The sequence below is a fragment of the Schistocerca gregaria genome, chromosome 4, assembly GCF_023897955.1.
Source record: "Schistocerca gregaria isolate iqSchGreg1 chromosome 4, iqSchGreg1.2, whole genome shotgun sequence".
Classification (NCBI taxonomy): Eukaryota; Metazoa; Arthropoda; class Insecta; order Orthoptera; family Acrididae; genus Schistocerca; species Schistocerca gregaria.
The window spans coordinates 662527611-662549113 of record NC_064923.1 but is presented as its reverse complement, the minus strand read 5'-3'; the positions used below and the strand labels follow the sequence as shown (position 1 = coordinate 662549113).

The 21503-nt window shown below is 37.5% G+C and overlaps 1 protein-coding gene across 1 annotated transcript in view; it reads left to right on the top strand.

The window, feature by feature from the left end:
* The first annotated feature begins 10148 nt into the window (after positions 1–10148).
* LOC126267176 (zinc finger and SCAN domain-containing protein 2-like) overlaps positions 10149–21503 on the top strand; it is a 161675-nt gene continuing 150320 nt past the window's right edge. The window contains exon 1 of the mRNA XM_049972138.1: positions 10149–10772. Within this exon, the coding sequence (XP_049828095.1) occupies positions 10608–10772 (165 nt within the window). The 5' untranslated portion in view covers positions 10149–10607. The remainder of the gene's footprint in view (positions 10773–21503) is intronic.

The window sequence follows — 21503 nt, the reverse complement described above, 5'->3', positions numbered from 1 at the left end:
ATGGAATAAGAGGAGTAACTGGTTTAAAAGCTACCTGAAAGATAGCACGTTGAATCAAAGGAATCAAGCTCTCAGGAGTAGCCAATGCTGCACATTCTTCCCCACAAAACACAAAGCAAATAATTCCCCAATGCACAACATCAGGCACATTGTTGTCTGTACTTTATATAAATTACCTTCCACATAGACTATCAGACACCAAAACCCTCATGGTTGCCGATGAGTCTACTGTTCTCATGTCTGCTACAGAACAAAGTTTCTAGTCTGCTGTACATAGAAAGATAGATCAATTAAACTCATTGCTTTAAGATAATGGGCTGCTCCTTAATGTAAAAAAGACTATCAGGTTAACTTTTCACACTGTGCAAAATAGAAACCCACTGGTACCAACTATATGAGTGTACAATAATAATGTTGAATTTGGCTATGAGACTAAATGCTTGGGGGTTTCCATAATTGACATCCTTACTTGGAAAAAAGCACACTGATTTAACTAGGGCAAACCCCAGTAAAGTATGTTTTATGATCAGATCAAATAGGAATTTTATAAACACTTGTAAACTGATAACAATGTATTATACTCTTTTCTACTCGATATTTAATTGTGGAATTAATTTTTGGGGTCAAAGTTCTGACTCAGTTAAGTTATTTAAACTTTAAAACAAAGTAGTCAGTATAACGTTATTCAAAAAGCAAAGAGAAATATATAAACCATTTTTTAACAAGTTGAATATGTTGCCCCTTTCATGTCAGTACATACTAGATATATTATGTTTCACTAACATAGGCATCAACAAGCTTGACAGAGATGTGGACTGCCACCATTGTGACACAAGATCAAAAACTTCTTTAATTTCCCAATCAACAAACTTGTACAGTAATCTATAGTTTATGGATCTCCAGCTTATAGCATGGATGAGGGACTTCAGCTGATGATGTACATGAGAAGAAGTACCCCTACAGCTGTATCTTTGAAAATATCTTTTATTTTATCACATGACTAGTTTTGGCAGCACATTACCACCATGCTCAAGCCCTACCACTGTCAAAAGAGTATTTGATTTCCTTTGCACATTTACTATGGGATCCTTGTTACTAGCGTACATGGGCATTGGAGACAATATGGTGTTGCGTCTAGGCTTCTGATGAAAACTAACCCACAGTAAACCTGCCAAGGATAATAGATTGTTTTCACACCATCTAGGAATTTTTGGTGACTTTGGAGACACATTAAGGCCAATTCACACTGTCGTTCAGGGCATTATCACGTCATAGCACCACCACATCAAGGTGTATTCACACTGTGCATTATGTCACGACACTTTAAGTCAATTCAAGTCACATGATCTCAAGTCGCATGGCTGTTCTCGAATGTTTTTTCCACCGGACTTGTGATCTTCGCAAAATGATTTTCAACCGTTTTTATGCGTGAAAGATACATACAAAAAGCGGTAGCATATATATGTGGATATTGTAGTCCGCATTTGTAGGAAAATGACATTTTGGAATCAGTGGTTTCCAGTTTGCAGAGATAACTTGTACGTTAGGGAAGGAAAACATAAGTGGTAAACAACGCAAAAAAGAGTGTGGATCCGAAAAATGTCGTTATGTGGTACAGAAATGGAATTTAGCATACCATATGAGGAGCTCAAGAAAGAGGAATCTGCATTTTACATTTTAGAAATTCGAAGCACTAGTTTTTTCATTTGTTATGTTGAATTGCTCCCAGAATTAATAAAAGGAACACAATATTACGAGCTGGCTGCCATTTCAGTGCAAACTTTTGTGTAATAGTCATATCTCTCTCAATACCTTTCCCTTCAAGATGTGTAGTTTTTCTGTCCCTCTTGTATTCGGCTTTTAATACTTCAAGTGCCATATTTGTATTGTGATTAGGTGGTGAAACCACATAAATATTGCCCACTTATTCTTGCAAAACTGTTCCATATTCAATCCAGATAGTCATTTAACAATAAATAAACCTAAATTTTCGAAAATCGCCTCAAATCTCACTTCGTTTTTTTTAATTATGGTCAGTTTCGCTCTTCAAATGAACAAGCATCTTCAGAAAATACAGTTTAAAGTTGGCTAACAGCATAAAAAAATTGCCTTAACAGTTAGTTGACGTCTCTAAATATTAATTTGACTGTGCTACAGCCGTTTCCTAGTCTTTTTATAGTGTGTGGAATTTCCCTTCTGTACCATATAATGACATTTTTCGAATCCACACTCTTTTTTGCGTTGTTTTGCACTTGTATCTTCGTTCTCTAATGTACAAGCTATCTCTGCAAGCTGTAGGCCATTTGATTCCAAATGGTCATAATAAAAGATACAAAGTGCAACTTGTGGCTGTTTACGAAAACTTAGTTTTAACAGTCGCTCCCTCTGCAGATAATGCTTCCTCTTGGTAACACACTAACACATATTTAAACAAACAACTCTAATACATTAGTTGATGCATACTTCGCAAAAAAAGCATTTTACCTCTGCTGCAGTGCCTGAAGGTTAAAGTCCACTTCCTTACGAAGCACTACAAATGCCTGACAATATACAAATAAATTCCACATACTAATCAGAGTCTACCCACAGTACTTTCTTCAGTTCATTTTGCAGCCATATTGTTATCCATTACACTATAAAATATTAAACGCAGTGCGGTCATGCTGAAAAATTCAGACAGCTGCCTCACTGATTCAATTAATCTTTCATCTTTTATTATGAATTTTAACAAAAGAAGTAACGAAACGAAGCAATTTATAACAAATAACGGACAATATACACTTGATAACAACCACAAAAACCACTTTGAAAGGAAATGTTGAGTTGTGAGCTTCACCGTAGACCATATACCGCTAGGAAACGAGCATCGGGATCATGTGATCAACAATGGACGGATGACTCCAGCTGTCAAAACATTGTTCCCGAGAAATCCTGGCGTGGCAGCGCTTATACAAGTCCTAGGCAAACGCTATTTAGAGTCAATCAAGGGTATATCATATGTTGAAAATGTCTTAGATAAGGCTCAGAAGCGCATAGATTGTATCATCACATTGTTTATCCCAGATCGTCTTAAAAAATTGTAAATCTTATTGTAACGACCGTGAACTGGCAACGGAAATGTGCTGTTTAGGACCAGAAGACAATGTGTTAGAACTACTGAAACAGGACATCGCAGCAGTAAGGGGATGTATCAGCAAGGTGGAACACATGGCACAGTGTGTATTAGAACTTGCTTCAGTTACTGGTGCATAGGGCGGAAAAACATTCTCGCCCTAATCTTTGAGTGAACCAATGCTTGTCAACCTGTAAAAGCAGATCACTCACAAGCCATAACCTGTAATCCCATTTCGAACTGCAAACGGGAAAAATGTTACAGGATTGCAAGCAAAATTTCCGTTCAAATATTTGCGCGGGAAAATAATATCGTAAACAAAACAAAGAATGCAGTCATAAATCGTAAAGAAATAGAGACTGTGTTATATATACAGAATCAATCTGTTGTTGTTATAGGCATTCCACACAGGCACGACCTAAGTCTTCCATACTGTGTAAACAAAGAAATTCAGAAAGCAAACAGGAATACAAAAAAATTGCAAATCAACCACAATTGCTGTATTTCTCGCCACAGATCACTTAGAAAGAGCTCGTTTCACAAAGTGTGGGATGCAAAGAAACAAAAATGGCAAAATATATTTAGGCCAAAAAATCAAGGATTTTCTGAAAACTGTATCAAATATTGGAACTGTGTGACCCATTCCTCTACTGCCAGAAGGATCAGCCTTACAACCTGCAGCAGCAAACATTGGATTACAGACAGATGCAGAAAGAGCAGCAGCAGTTATGCCTCACCCAGAAGCAACAGCAGAATCAATAAAAGCCAAAGTAACAGAAGGGTCAACTGGAACAGCAGCTACAATAGCATCAGCAACAGCAGGAGAAACAAAAATGCACCTGAGTAAATGATAACCGTAGCAGTACCTTCACCAATATTAGCAGGAACAACAGCATCAACAACAGTAGCAGCACCAGCAGAAATAGCAAGATCACGAAAGGATACCAACCCATCACAGTGAAGGCCACGACTTTAGACAACAACAAGACAAGGAGGAAAATATCAGGAGAATGCAGACCTCCACCTCACAGACAGGATTTTCTGTGGAGACACAAAATAAAAACTCACTAGTAAAATACAAAAATATAAACTTCGTTCTTTTTCATCAATATGTGCACTCACTAACCAGTAAAATAAGTGAAATGTAAATCCTCTTAGAAAACGAAATAAAAAGTACCTCATTATAACATCTCATAGATCATTCGTGTGAAGAGGATGTTACATATTGTGCCCCTATCTAACTATGTTTTAGGTGGTCATTTCTGTAGAAAAATTCTTAAACATGGTGGCAGTTGTTTATTCTTGAGAAATAATATAAACATTGTAAATACAAAATTTCCTGTTGAAGTAATGAAGGAAAAAGATGAAGAGCTATCAGGAGTTGAGATAGTGGACACTAAACCAGCCATTATTTGTTTATACAGATCTCCATCTGGTGACGTAAATACTTTACTAAAAAGTATGGAATATTCACTTTAGGGACTAACACAAAGAATCAAAAGAGTTATTGTATGTGGTGCTTTTAATATTGACTTTGCAAAGGACACCAAAGAAAAGAATCAATTATTGAATCTCTTGCAAACTTTTAAAATGAAATCTACCATAGAAACAGCAACTTGTATCACAAGGACTTCAACTATCACCAGATATTTCTAAATAAAGAAATTAACTATAAAATAGAGACATTAAACAAGGCCTTTGGGGATCACACAGCTCAAAAACTGAGCTGCAATTTAAACACTGCTGAACAACCAGTAGTAAGAACTACAGTAAGGAAACTATAAATCACTTTCTCCATTCTGTATTGTGTATAAAACCACGGACATAGAAACGACAGAGAGGCTTTGTCCCACTGTAGCCCTTAGTGGTTCACAACGTCAAACAGGCCACAGCAGTCTACCCTTCCCAACACTGCCCCACACTGAACCTAGGGTTATTGTCCCGTTGGCTTCCAGTGGACTCTCCTGGGAACATCTCATATCAGACGAGTGTAGCCCCTAGTGTTTATGTGGTAGAGTAATTATGGTATATGTGTATGTGGAGACAGTGTTTAAGCAGCATTCGCTGACATACTGTAACAGGTGGAATAAGGGGAACCAGTTTGCATTTGCCAAGGCAGATGGAAAACCACTTTACGCATTCTCCATTACTTGAACAAAGAAAACTGGAATGAGATTTATAACTGCAAACACACACATTGAAAATTTAGTAAATTTATTATCAATTTTTCCTACTATTTTGAATTGTGCTCCCCTCCAAGGCACAGGAAAATATACACTAGGAAAAAATAAATGGATCGCTTGATCAATTCTGGGATTCTGATTTGCTGAAACAAAGAATGATTACTACACTGGTAGTCCAGACAATTCACATATCAGAATTTGTTACTTATTACAAAACCTAATTACAAAGATCTTCAAAAACGTTGTCAAACAAGCAAACATAATGGCAAATGGCACAAACTTAAAATATTCCACCAATGAAATGAAAGCCGTGCGGAATATTGTAAGCAAGGAAACTATAAAAGAGCAGGCAAATTTCCATAATATTAACTGCTTAATGGAGAAGTCATCTGTGATAACTGAACCCACAAAAATAACAAATAAATTCAGTTCCTACTTTACACAGATAGTTGAACATCTTATAAAATCAAAATTTACATTGTAGTCCCAGAAATCGGTCCACATGTACTATAACTAATAAATTTATTTTTCTATGCCCCACTAATGAACTGCTATAATCAAAGAACTGAAGCCTAAATCTCTGTTGGTACTGACAGCATCTGTGACTACGTCCTGAAGAAAATGTGCTCCTCTCATAACCAGGCCACTTGCCGACATCTGTAAATATTCTCTGTCATTTGGGTTGTGTGAAGATAGCAAAAGGAAACTCCTTTTTAAGAAAGGGATAAAAACAGAAATACCAACTATAGGCCTATTTCAATGCTATCTCGTTTTTCAAAATAATTGAAAAAGTCAATTCTAAAAGACTAATCATTTCATAGAAAGGTACTTGTTTCTCAGATACACAATGTGGATTTCAAAAATCTAAATCTATTGAGACTGCTACTTTTCCAACCATAAATGATGCCTTAAATGCAACAGAAAGCAAAGAGCATTTCTCAGCTATATTTCTAGACCTCTCTAAAGCATTCAATGTCATTAGTCACAACATCTTGGTTAAGGAAGTTGAATCTGTAGGTATTAGGGTCCCTGCCTATGAATGGATGAAGTCATAGCCACAAAACAGAGAGCAATTATTTGAGCGTGCCTTCCAGGTAGGGAACAAGATAAAGACCTAGTCTCGTGAGGAAGGGTAGTCCTTCAGAGGCTCGTTCAATACACTAGTGAGAAATCTCTTGTGGGGTTTAAGTCTGCTACGTCCACATGAAGAACCATGCAGCGGGTGGCGCTCGTCGAAAATCTGTTTAAATTTTTCTGTTTGTTCGTGCGCAATTCTTCGGGATTCAGGAGATGAGACTCCAGTTGCTTTGTATATTTTCCCAAGTGGAGTGGGTTTCATGCATCCTGTTGTTAGCCTGCATGTTTCATTAAGGACTGTAGTGACTTTTTGGCATGTGTGGATCGGGATCATACAGGACATGCATATTCTGCTGTGGAGAAGCAAAGTGCTTGAGCAGTTGTTCGTAATTCAGTCGGACTAGTTGCCCATTTACTGTTCGTCAGTTTTCTTAAAATATTATTCTTGGCAGCAACTTTTTGGCAGGTTTTTTCACAGTGCTATCTGTACGTCAGTGATCTATCCAGCACGACACTAAGGTATGTTGGTTTGTCCGTATGGTCCAGTTTGTTGCCATTCCAGTTGACGTTCAGCTTCCTGTTTGCCTGTTTTGTGCGGAGGTGGAAAGCGCTAACCTGTGTCTTCGATGGATTTGGTTTGAGGGAGTTCTCTTTATAGTATTCAGACATTACTTGTAGCTAGCTTTCTAATTTCCCTTCTACTTCCTCGAAGCTATTTCCTTGGGCTGTAATGGCCAGATCATTGGCATACAAGAAATGGGTAGTACGTTCCGGTGTTGGTTGATCATTGGTGTATAGGTTAAATAGTATGGGGGCCAGCACACTGCCCTGGGCGAGACCATTCTTTTGTCGACGCCATCGGCTTTTTTTTCCGTCCAGCATTACATACAACTGTCTGTTTTGCAGCAGAGATTCAATGACTTTAGTGAACTGTTGATCCTTAAATGTACAGTACAGTTTTTCCATGAGTTTTCTGTCGTTGACGGTGTCGTATGCAGAACGTAAGTCCACCAATGCTACACCTGTTATTTGTTTGTTTTCAAACCCTTCCTCTGTGTGTTCTGTGAGTGCTAGGATTTGACTGGTGCACGATTTCCCGGCTCTGAATCCAGCCTGTTGGGGAATGAGCTTTTGGTCTGCGATATTTGCTATGCAGTTTAGGATTATTCGTTCATACAGTTTGAAGGATGGCACAGGAGTGCTATTGGGCGGTAGTTCTTCAGTTGACCTGCGTTTTTCCCAGGTTTTAGTAGCGCCACTACCTTTGATTTCCTCCACATCTTTGGGATTTTACACGTTTTGAAGCTATGATTAAAGAGCTGCAGGATCCATTGCTTGGCACTAGGTCCGAGCTGTTTGATCTGTTCCACGCATATATCATCGACTCCCGCTGCTTTCCCGTTTTTCATTGAGTTCGTTGCATGATTAAGATCTTTCATGGTAAATGGTATTTCGAACATGCTTGACTCTTGACTCTGAATTCTGCTGATTTTTGTTTTCTGACATTTCTTGTTGGGTTTTCCATTTAGTAGGAGCTGATGGGCAATTTGATTGGGTGTTACCGAAGAGCATTGTTTAGCTGTCCCAAAGTCACAATTAAGTTTTTTTTATTAAGTTCCAAGTGACTTTGCTCCTGTGGGTCATATCCATTGTTTCCAGAGTTTCGACCCATTTCCTTTGTCTTGATTCACTAATAATTTCCATTAGTGTTTCTCCATATTGGACTACTACGTCACTAAAAGGGTCCTGTTCCTAAAGCATTTTGTACTCCCTCAGGATGTTCTTTGATTCGTCAGAGAGACCTGGGATGAAATTCTCTCTGCAGCCCACAGGTATGTATCTGTGAGAAATATTTTGGAGGGTCTCTACGAAAGTTTGAAAATTTTCTGGAATTGGGTGTAAATTTTTTATTTCTGCATCAACTTCCACAGCATATTCTGTTCATTCAGAGTTTTTGAAGTTGAAGCGAATGCAGAATGGTATTTTCGTTGTTCTCAAAGCAATGTATATTTGGATTCCGATAGGTTGGTGTTGTGTCTTAGGAAGAGGTGCGTACGCAGTTTTTAAGCATCGGTCTTTCACGTTTGCGCTTACAAAACAAATATCAGGGTCGTATTCGTGCTTCCAGATTTTGCTGCTGAACGAGCATGGTAGCTTGGGACCATGGATCACGGATAAGTTATTTATTTCCGCCCACTGCTCTAATTTATGTCCGTTGTCATCTGTATGTTTGTAGCCCCATGATGTGCTGTGGCAGTTGAAGTCTCCTAAGATAAACTGTGTTTTCTGGTTGTTGAAGTTTGGCGGCAAAGTCATGTTGAACTTCTCTCTGGGCGGCTTGTATACTGATGTTACGGTGAAGGTGCTACACTCGACAGTCAGTAATTCTATGTTATTGTATGTAGTTCTGTTAGTTGATATTATGGCCATCTCAGGTTTTGTGAAGACAGCGCTGCCATATATAGGATGTGAATTTTCTATGGCTAATTTCATTCCTTCTATTTCTGGTCTTATTGCCCTTTCTTTCTTGTGTGTTTCTTGTATGCACAGTATGTCCCATTTGTGCGTGCGGCAAACTTGTGATATGATTTGTTGTTGTGTTTTTGTGATACCCTCTACGTTTAGGATTGCAATCGTCACAGTTGGCTCTGAGAAGAGCCCATTCGTTTTGCTTTTCTGGTGTTGGGAGGATTGGCCGTTGTCTTTTATTGCAACGTTTCCGGGGGCGCCAGCATTATCTGACAGATGTTTCTCGGTCTCTTACCTCAGATAGTGCACACGTGGAGGCTCCTTCCTTGTGTTATAAGGATGAATACTCTGGTTAGTTGATAAAAGATTGCTGCTATTTTCTAAGATTTCCCTAAAAATATTATTACTTGTAAAATACATATGCAAGATAGTTGAAGAATGTGAAGTTTCTTAACACCAGACATAGAGTTGTTTATCAGAACCTCTGAAAATGTGGTCTCCACAAAATTTCTTGGAATGTGGATCCAAGATAATCTAAGATGGGTCAAAGATGCAAAATACATTACAAATAAATTGAATACCATTTGTTATACTATCAAAATTCCTTCTGGTTGCACATAGGAAGAGACTATAAAAGGTGTACACTTCGCCCAGGCAGAATCCTTACTGTGATATGGCATAGTCTTTTGGGTAAACGCATCTGCTAGCAAAAGTTGTTTTATACGTCAAAAGACAATTGTAAGAGTCATAGAAAATGCTGCCTCAAGAAACTCATGCAAGCCCCTACTTAACAAACTTCACATTCTTTAACTATCTTGTCTATATATTTTACAAGTAATAATATTTTTAGGGAACTCTTAGAAAATAGTAGCAATCTTTTATCAACTAAACACAGTATTCATCCTTATAACACAAGGAGAAAGCAGAATATACATGTTCAACATGCATACACAACACTAAAACAGAATGGACCACTGCAAGTAAGAAACAGACTATACAATAACCTACCTAATAGAATTGTAAATAACAATGACTTGTCCTAAACAATACTTAAACTTTGTACAACAAATGATTAAAAGGAGCAGTAAAATGAAGTGAAATGAAATGCTGTGACTTGACGTGAAGGAACGGGACGGTCAATGTAGATGCTGCGACTTGAAATACACTGCGGAATGCTTTGGCGGTACGCGACGTGACGTACAACGTGAATTGGCTTTTACAGTGATATGTGGATGGTCGAGAGTCGACAGTAGCCCAGAGACAGTAGTGAGGTGGCCAATGAGCTCAGCGCTTGGATTTATTCTTTGTATCTACTGTTTTTCAAGGCACTTACGTTGTTTTTAAGAGAAAATAGGTGTTCAGTTTTTGTTCGGTATGATCTAGTAATCTAGTTATTATACAATAGAGAGAATTGCTACAAATAAAAACGAAATATAACAACAAGCATAGAAAAATAATTAACTCTCAACATTCGGCTCTTCCCCTGAGGGTTCAGGTCCGTGGAGCCGTAATTGCACTACTGGGGATAGACACAAGTCAAGGCTACAACGTCTCTTTCTTAAGGAGATCGTTGGTTAATTTACTGTAAGAAGCATCTTTGGTTTAACGCAAGTGACATGTTTGTTGTATTGACGACTTAATGTCATCGAGGGCATTGAGTAGAAGGAACAATGAGAAAAGACCGGCGCCTAGAGAAAGAGGCGCGCGTGTTGAACAAGACGCAATGTTCCTAATTGTAGCAATAGCAAGGACCCCGACAGAAAAAAATGACAGCCGTTCTTGAAAGTGTGCCTTTAAGCACCGAGGAGTTCAATGAGCTGTGCAGACTTTGCGCGGCGAAGACAAATGTCCTAGTCGGGTTACCAATTTTTGAAGATGAGGGAGATACCCGTCAGATTTTCAAAAAGATAAAAGCATGTTTACCGGTGCAGGTATGCTGACACTTTTCACTACTCGCAGCAGTATTGCCTCAAAAGTGCCCGCTCTGAACTAAAATTTAAGCCTCAAGAGTAACGGAAGAGTGAAGATTTGTGTTCCTCCCGCCTGCAACCTTACCTATCAGTTGCCTTAAAATAGAATGCATGAAAGTAATTTGCAACCTACTGCCCATATTGAGCATATTGCATCGCACTAGCTTCTTTAATATCTAAACAATCGCGGTCCTTCATACGCACTGTGCTGATTTGGATTGTTGCTTAAAATCTACAGCTCATGATTCTGTATGCTTCGTTGTCAGACGTGTTCACAGCTGTTTTTCGCTTTGTTTGGGAATACGTAAAGTACTCATCGTTAGCCCATCAAATACCTTATGATGTGCCGAAAGCTCTGTTTTACGTGCACACGACAATACGGTATTTATTGTTTACATATAAGACTAGCTGCGTGTCTACAGTACACACCGTTTGAGTATGCAAGCGAATAGCCTGCATGTTTTCTTGTGTCTTTATAATCAAAATTTTTACCTTGAGCGACAAGTTTGCACTAAGGCGTTGTTGTATTGTTGGACCTGATTCTCTTTGAACTGTAATCCTTCAGGTAACACATTGAATGTGAGACTTTTCTGTTCGTGATATCTGGATTATTTTTCCTCCCAAAATGCACATTTTGACGTTTAGTTTGGCTTCTGTTTCGTGTTCATTGACGGACCTGTATGTGTGGAATGTGTCTGTTAATTATTCGTTTAAAATAAACATGTGACATTCAAAATATAATTTATTTTTAATGTAACCGTTTATCCTAGTAAAAGACGAGTTCATGCTGATTGTTTTCTTTAAGATTAGTGTTACTGCATGTTGATTACTTGTAGGCACCTTGTAGTGTATTTATTATTTCAGCACTTTGTATGTTTTAACAGACATTGCTGAGTTGCAAGTTCAATGAAGCTTCAAACATACAATTAAAGTTTCTTCATTTCATTTAATTTTCTTCCATGGACATTTAGTATATTGATTGAACCCTGGGAGGTTCATCCAACCCACTTGCCTTCAGAAGACAACATTTAAATAGTCATGGATGACACCATCAAACTGGAACAGTGCTTTGTCTTGTTGAATTACAGTGGTGTACTGCAGTGCCAACCTGCTTCACCTCAATGTGTAAAGAGTGTTGTAACATGTCATGATGAATTGTGCTAATGACAATAGGTTATGCAAACATGCATTGAGCTCCTCAGACTTACATCTGACACACCAGGAAGTCATTGGTTACCATTAACTTAACTCTAGAAACTGATAAGAGACATTCACTTAATGCAGTTAAACTACTGGGATGCTCCATGTATTGCACACATTGGTACTGAAATTTATTTTCCTCTGGTTTAATAGCATCTCCTATAGCCCTGCCAGGGCCACACCTTACCCTATCCTATTTTGTTAACGTGTTATATGTATTCCTATTATTATTTTTGTGTATTTCAGGCATGTCCGATACTATTGTACCAAATGGTTGATGTACGGAAAGAAGGAAAAAAGTTCTGGGGGTGGATATATCAATGAGCTACTGATAGATGGTTGTTCATTTTTAAGATTGCAATGACTTATTTCTGGGTTGTGTATTTACATCATTTATACCAAGCTGTCTTTCTAACTCACAGCACCTCTAGCTCATTTAATATTACCTTATGATCAACTATATCGAATAATTCAGAGTGCTCTACGAATTCGCTTTTTACACATTCAGACTTAACAAATGTCACTAATTCAGTTTCTATAAATCCTACAGTAGCTGATTGTGTACTTCCATCTCTCTTAATCCAAGTTGCGCTAATCAAGGATTTCCAATTAATTCCATTGTTTTATTGTGCCCTAGTCTGTAGCTTTTAAAAGGTACACTTTTGGTATGAGCAGACGGTAAGCCCTCCTCTGTTGTGGATCATGTTAGCTGATTTCTTTTCTTATATGCATAAAGAATGTCAGGTTGTATCCATCACTAACTGAACAGTTAGTAAGCTTTCCTCTATGGTGAAACAAGTTTGTTGATTTGTTCTTCAGGTAATACTGCTAGACAGGAAGCCTAACCATTTATTCTAAAAATAATACTTTTTGAGTGCATTGCATTGACATGAGTAGATATTTCAGTGCTGAATAACAGTCATTGCTCCAAAGCACTTAAAATTTTTCATTGATTCTGTTTCAAAGAGGTAAAGGTGTAAGTCATGTTTCCAAAATTTGAACTTAAGATTATAGTTGCAATACTGGCACATTTGTGTGTAATATTACGGAAAACATGTGTTTATTTCCAGAAATGGCTCTGGATGTGGAAGTTTTCTCGCATTTGTTAAGGTATTTGTCATTGTTGTTTATTCTGGTTATTTTAAAAACTTGTCCCATGTTTGCAGGAGGGTGGTTACGGTGTTTAAAGTGCTCTGGAAATGTGGAATGGCATGTTTCGTACTACCAACACCTGATTTGTTCTTTGTACCACATTTTAAAATTCCTGCATGTTATGCCTGTGTATATTGCATTACAACTTTGATATTCAGGTTCGTACATTCCTGATCCCTGGAATTCATCCCTCTCGATTTTTGGTTGGCTTAAGTTAGGCTGTAGGGTTTTGCATAGTTTTATATGCTATTTGGAAGCCCTGTTTCTTAGGTATGTTTGCCACTCTGTGTGTTAATTTATGTGTGTAAGTCATAGTGTACCACCTGCTTCTTTTCTGTGTGATGATGTCATTATGTAGTATGTTTGTTGAGTGTGTTTGTGAGCTTGCATCTTGTGATATTCTGGAAATGTGTGTGTTTTGTATTTGTGTTTTTATTTTTTGATTGAATCTGTGTACTACATGTGTGTCATACCCATTGTTCCTAGTCATTTTTTATGACTGACTCATTTCTTTTTCATAGTTTCTTTTGTTGGATGGGATGCTGTTTAATCTATGCAACATTGCAACACATGTCTTAGTGCTGCAAGCTTCTGGTTGTGGAGATGATTAGGTGTGGAATGGATTATTGTGTCTGTGGCTGTTGGTTTTCTGAAGATGTTAAATATATGTTTGCCATTTTCTTTTATTATTGTTCTATCAGGGAAATATATTTGATTTTCTTTTTCTTTCATGTGTGTGAATTTTAAGTTTGGGTGTGCTTTGTTGATTTCAGAGTAGAGTTCATCAATTTTTTGTTTGGCTCATGTACGAGACAAATAATGTCGTTCACATATCTGTACCAATATGTGATTTTAAATCTTTTATTAGCGGTTATCTTTTCAAATACAGTTTTATTTCAAATACTGTTTTATTTACAAATACAGTTTTTTTTAGATTACTGGTAAAAATACTTGCTAATATTCCTGTTATTGGGGATCCCATGGGCAGTCTATCATTTTGCAGATAATATTAATTTTCAAACTGGAATTAGTTTTGTTTGGTTGTCAGTCTCAACATATTTGTTGTTTCTGTAGTGAAGCTGCTGTGGAATGTGAGATTTCGTTCTACAATGCTTATTGTTTCGGTGATAAGGGTGGAGCTGTACATTTTTTTCTATGTCAAATGAAACATTGATGCTGTGTGTGGTACCTGTATGTTTTGGAAGTGTTCTATTAGGTCTTTGTTTATCACTGTTCTGTTGTTTTCTGTTTTGTAGTGTTTTGTGGTTAACTTTGGAAGATGTATGGCTATGTAATACGTCGGGGCTTTCCTGAAGTTAATAACGGGTCTCACTCGCATGCTGCCTTTATGTATTTTTGGTTGGCTGCAGAGTGTCAGTGCTTATGGGTTTTTCTGTGTTATGTAGTATTTCTGTTTATCAGTAACTACAAATTTGATGTTTTTCAGTGTTCATTTCAGGTTTGCCTGAAATCATGTATTTGGATCTGATTTCAGTTTTTGTGTTGTGTTGGAGTTTGTGTATCCATTGGTTTTTGTGATGTATTATTCTTTGCCCATAAGTACTGTTACATTTCCAGTGTTTGATCTTGTTTTACAGTGTTATTGTTTATAAACTTTTGTTTTAACGTTTTCATTGTGGCTGCTTCTGTTCAGTTGTTCTTATTATGTGTTTTCCAATTTTTTAAATTATGCTCTTTATTTCTTTTACTAATTCTTTCATCAGTCCTATGTGTATTTCACAATTATTATGTTGTTGTTCCGATGTGAGGATGTGTTCAGTTTCTACTCTGAAATGTTTGTGTATTGGTTGTTTACCTTGCTGTTGGTGCAGAGTTTCAACCATTTTTCCAAGAGCATTTTTTCTTGTTCGTAGTTCTGTCTGTCAGGTTGACTAAATATGAGTGGAAATGTGTTAATATTCTTGTGGTTTCACATGCCAAATGTAAATGTATTTTTGTGTCTTTTTTATCATTAGTTTCATTATTTTCTGTTTCTTCTGATTTTGTAAATATTTCACTGCTGTGTATGTGTCGCGTTAAGATTTTTCTATCAGTGCCATGGGAACTACTGAGTTCCCTCTGTTGTGTGCTAATTCTAAATGAGTTTCTTACAGTATCATGTTTAGGTATCTTTTTTTTTTTTTTTTTTTTTTAATATAGTATCTTAATTGTGTTTAGTAACCAATACCGTTCTGCAAATAATTTTTTCTTTTATGCCATTGCAGAACTGTTTTTAACCTTTTACTTTAATGTAATGTGGAATTTAGTCATTCTTTTTGCAGATTTTGTTGAATTTTATGTGCTATGTCGTGTTATGGAGCCTCTTTTTTGTGTTTGTGTGTGTGTGTTGACAGAGGATGCTTGATATAGCTGTAGTAATACGTTCAGCTGAACACACACACACACACACACACACACACACACACACACACACACAGCCGGTTTTTTTTGTTTTTTTTTTTTTTAAACTAGTGTGGCAGATTGCATCAACCCATGGATGATTTAGGCAGTATTAAAAAGAGCGCATATCCATTTAAAACTTCCTAAATTGGTCATGGGTTTGAGCAGGCTTGCTGCCCTCCAGCCAAAAATGATGCCATGTATGGGTATTATGAATATGATGGAAAGTTTAAATTTTGCAAGTTGGACTTAACATCCCGTTATCTCGCAGGAACAGAACTGCACTTTTCAAATCTCGTAGTTGTAATTCTCTGTATAAAATGTGGAAAAGTGTTAAGTGCAATTTTTAGGGTAAATATTAGTTAGCTGTCTTGCGGAGACTTAACATATTGACTTACATGCGCAACTACTGAGAAGATAGTAATAATACACTTGTGTTCCTGCTTCTCCTCCACTTTGAATTTCCTAACAAGTATGCAGGGAAGAAACAATACAGTAACAGACAATTTTTCGCTGTACAAACTCATGGTTTCATGGAGATATACAGGCCTACTTACAAAATTATTTCAAGCTTTCAACCATGTGAATTGGAGCTTTTTGCTTAGTGCTTCTGGCCATTGTCAAATTGCAGCTGTTGTGTAATTTCTACTGCTGTGTATGGTGTCACCAGTGCTCACTGCAGTACTATACAGGGTGATTCAGAAGGAATGTCTCATAATTTGTGAGATGATTCTACATGTGAAAATAAACTGTAAAAGTCCTATAAATGTGTGTCCGATTTTTGATTGTTACGGAACTGGAGCGGGTTGAAGACTGCACACATACATAAATGATTATAAAGAAAAATGTGAATATTACTTGCTGAAATGCTATGTAGATGCTGTGATGGACAGAATAATGGTGGGACAGATCATGGGCTGGATCAGTGAGCAGTTGTGAGACCGTGTGCATGTCGTGCTTGAGTGTTGTTTAATTGGGCAAGTCCATTGAGTATGCGAATACCGACACGGCGAATACGTTCACCCATGCAGCCTAGTTGTTTTTGTGCAGGTATTGTAATGGCAGAGGCCGTGTGGCTGTAAGAAAATGCCAGAGACATTTTCCTGTTCCATGAATCCCCTGTGCCAGAGCATTTCCTAGGGATTTTCAAACATTTTGTGAATCTGGAATAGTACCCACTGTACACATAACATCAGAACGTGAGGCCGTCCAATCAGTTGAAGAATGGGAAGATATTACTCCAATGGTACAACGGATTCCATATTCCACAAATATCAGTGTGGCATATGTTACATTCTAAGGGCTTATACCCATTCCTTGTGCAGCCCATCCATCTGACTTCAGGTGACTCAGTAGGCAGGCAACAATTTTGTGAATTGTTGGCTGTACACAGAAACATTATGCAGTACACTTAATTTACATATGAGGCTACATTTACATGCAAAAGTATCATGAACACCTGCAGTTCTCATACATGGATGTTGGAGAACCCACATGACACCAGGGAAACAAGGTTCCAAGAAGGTTTCCAGTGAATACTGAGCATGGTATGGTGACCCAGTGATAGGGTTGTGTTCCTGCCAAGTTACATGTCAGCCAAAGCATGCACACATTGCCTGATAGAAGACCTACCTGCACTTTTGGAACTCGTGACATTAGACCAGCGAAGGCAGATGTACCTGCACCATGCTAGGTCACCAATTCACTCTACCAGACAAGTATCTCACTACCTGAATAACATGTCTCTACAATGGTGGGTTGGCCGTAGCAGACCCATTAATTGGCCTGCCATGTCACCTGACCTAACACCATTATCCTTTATTTATGGGGCTGGTTAAAGGGGAATGTGCATGCAACAAAGATGGGTACGTGTGAAGAACTTGTCGCTTGCATCACCAATGCTGTTGCCCACATTAATGCCCACCAAGATGATGTTCATTGTGCAACACAACACATCCTCCAGTTATAGCCAACTTGTTTATAGAGTACTCTGAGGACATTGCTTTGGACACAGTTCCTGCAGAGCCTAGTTGCTTTTACTGTTATGTAGATGACACATTTACTGCCTGGCCACATGAATGTGAAAAGCTGGGAGTGTTCTTTTATCACATCAGCAACATTCATCATAACATCAAGTTCACAATAGAAATAAAGATGGATGGTGCCTTGTGGGCTCTTGATGTCCTCATCTAAGGAAATGAGTGCCTCAGCCACAGTGTTTACTGGAAACCCACCCCCCCCACAAGGACTGGTACCTGCAGACTACCAGACAGTAAAGTTCTGCTCTGAGGACCATTATGCATCAAGCAGCAATTGTCTTGGATGCTGAAAACTTGCTGGAACAACTGAGCCTCTTATCAAAAGTTTTTAAGGAAAATCAGCTACAACAAAAAATTTTGCAACCCATTTCACAGAAGGCACATGCATGGAAGGCCCCTGAGGAGGACATGAAGAAGCTTGTTGTTTTGCCGTTCTGTGGCTCAGCAAGTGAAAGATTATATAGTTCCTAAAGAAGCATAAACTTGGTTCCGTCTTCAGGCCACCATCAATGATTTGACAACTCATGAGGTCTGTGATAGATAATATAGGCCTTGGAACACCAGAGATATATAAAATAGTGTTCGTATGTGGACAGTGCTACATTGGACAGGCTTTACTTATTACTGAACAGTGAATGTAGAGCATGAGTGGGGTGTTTTTTTTTTTTTTTTGCCCCCTGTGGTGTCCTGAGAAATCAGTGGTAGCAGAACATGCTCTGGAAAACAGACACTGCATTCGATGAAGCATCTCTTGTTAAAGAGACACATGGTTTCCAGGATAGCACCATCAAAGAAGTGACAGAAATAAAAATTTGTGATAACCTCTTTGATACAGGGAATAGCTAGCAGCTAGGCATGAGATTAAGAAACACATCTTTGAACTACATGACGTTAAGGCAGAGATCAAGAAGGAACTAGTCAGCGGGCTAATAAATTCAGCTCATGAAAGATCACCAATAGAGAAGGTGAATAATACCCTATGTACATTTAGCACATATATTTTATTCAATTAGTAATAAATATTTACATCCAAGTGCATTTTTTTCTAGTTGACATTCACCACATTGTATGGTGGTGCATTTCTACTAAATATACAAAACACAGTCATGGGAATTGTGAACATCAGGTTATTGTGTAGGAGAAAGGTGTTAGTGTTTGAAAACTTACAGTAAAATCTGTAGATATCTGAATCTACATCCATATGCGAAGTGTAGGGAAGAGGGTACTTACCATTGTGCCAGTTATTAGCACTTTTTTTCTGTTCTATTTATGTATGGGGCGTAAATGTCTCTGTGCATACCTTTAAATCGTCTAATATTGTGTTTGCAACACCTATGGGAGTAGTAAATACTTGTTATTGTTCCTAGCTTCACCATTTAACCTTAGTTCTTGAAACTAAGTAGGCTTTCTCAGGATAGTTTGCTTGTACATTCAAGTATTTGTCAGTTCAAGTTTTTCTGCATGTCCTTGATGTTCTCCCATTGGTCAAACAAACCTGCAACAATCTGTGATGCCCCTTGTTGTATGTTTTCGGTATCCTCCATTAGTTCTATTTGGTAAGGGTCCCACATACTTGAACAGTATTCTAGGATATACCACATTAGTCTTTCACAAACTAGTCTCTTTCGTAGACTGATTGCGTTTTCCTGCTGTTCTACTAATGAACTGGAGATTGCCACACTTTTTACCTATATTTTAGCCCACGTGACTGTCCCATTATTTTTTTATTTATTCTTTGCCCATGGACTCCAGCTGAAAATCCAGCTGAGAGTATTGGGTGTGTCATACAATAGGCTATCAACATCAAACTTGATTTCTATATATATGAATGATACAAATAATTAAACAGAAATAGTCTGTAAGAATACAAAGGTATTACATTATATATACACACAAACCCAAATAACTTACAGAAATGATAATTTTTAAAGGTATATTTCAGTAATGATATAACATATTTAAACATCACCTTAGTATTCATTCAAACTGTATATACATTTCTCTGTGAGATATAGTTTCAGATGATTTGTAAAACATTTTAGGTCTGTTTCTTTTTTAATGATTTTGGGGAGTTTATGCCTGCTTCTTCAGGGGCAGTCATGGGCAGTTTTAGATTTCTGTTTATTACGCAGTAATTTTCATTTCCTCTTGTACTGTGTTTGTGTACATCTTTATTTAGGAGGTGTTTATCGCTTGACCTTACCGCCATTACGCTTTGGTATATGTACAGTGAATATACTGTCATAATATTATAGTGTACAAAAACTTGCTTCAGGTCTGTCTTGATGGTATTTTTGCAATGCATCTCACTGCCCTTTTCTGAATTGTGAATGTTCTTTTTAAGCAGCCAGCTTGTGCACTTCCCCATATATGAGCTGAATAAGACAAATGTGGGAAGACAAGTCCATAATACATTGATCTGAGGACTTTATCATCCACAGTCTTAGCTGTTTTATGCATGATGAAGATCTGTTTGTTTATCTTTTTACACAGTGCATCTATGTGCCCCCCCATGCCATCGAGGTATTCTTATGTGTTGACCGATTTTAGTTGTGACTAATTTGTATTGTATTCATAGGATATCACATTATTTTCTTTTGTGCAGAGTACAATTTTAAATTTCTGAACGTTTAAAGAAAGTTGTCAGTCTTTGTGCCATTCTGAAATTTTATCATGATCTTTCTTAATATTTTTTCCGCTTTCTTCAGACAATACGTCATTACAGATAACTGCATCTCCTGAGATAAGTTTGATGTTACTATTAATATGTTCACAAGTTGATTAATATATGACATGAACTGCAAGGGTTCCAACACACTCCTCTGGGGCACATTCAAAGTTACTTTTACATATCTTGATGATTCTCCATCCAAGACAAATGCTTTCTCACTACCAAGAGTCCCTAAATACATTCACAAATTTCACTTGTGCTAAGATTATGAGGTATGCCTATAGCATTGAAATGAGAATAATAATGGATGTACTGAGTGCAGTGCCAAGTTAGGAGAATAAAGTGTTGATGAAATGAGGTGATAAAGATTATAGAAATCTGCAAACTCTCAAGTGATCCATTTTTGCTATTGATGGATTAACAGAACCGAAATTTCTTATACACCCCCAATATTTGTTTTCTTGCCTGCGAAGTATAGGGTGTTATATATTTGACTAAATTTGCAAATGTATGAGATCTTACATAAAACTTTCCATTGAAAATGAGGAGACAAAGTTTTTCTTATTCTACTGCTGGTCTCTTGTCAGTGCAGTACCAGTGGTCAAAAGAGTATCCTGTTATTCTGGAATCTGAAGTTCCTTGACAGAATGTGTGATCGTGTGGCTTAAGAAATTGACAATCTATAATAAAATAAATTTATTTCCTGCATAAGCCCCTCTTTGAACCTTTTTCTGCTGTGTAGAGTTCTCTGTGAAAATGAATGGAACAAGTAAGTAACTAACTAACTCACATTGCATTGCTTAAATTCTCTGACCATTTCTTAGAAGTTGCTTCAAACTATCAGTAACCACTGTGGCCCCAATGCTCCAGCAAGGTACATGTCACTGTTTGTTTGTCAAATCATTGATGTTATTGTTTCATGGGTATGGAAAAGTCTTTGATATAGAGAACTGTTGTAAGAAGGGCTATACAGGTTGAGATGGAGACCTACTGGTAAGTTCTTGAGACTGATCTCTTTGTAAAATGAAATTTATTGTCAGTGAATAATACATGCAATAAGTGCATAATTGAGCTATATATACAGAGATGTGATACAGTTCCAAAAAGGTAGTTACTCCTGTTACAAGCAAGGAAAAAAAATTGTCTTAAGTTAACTACTGAAGGGATGAAGTAAGTCTGTGTAGCTGCATTGTTTTTGAAAATATTACACATTTTGTATGTGAGTGTGCT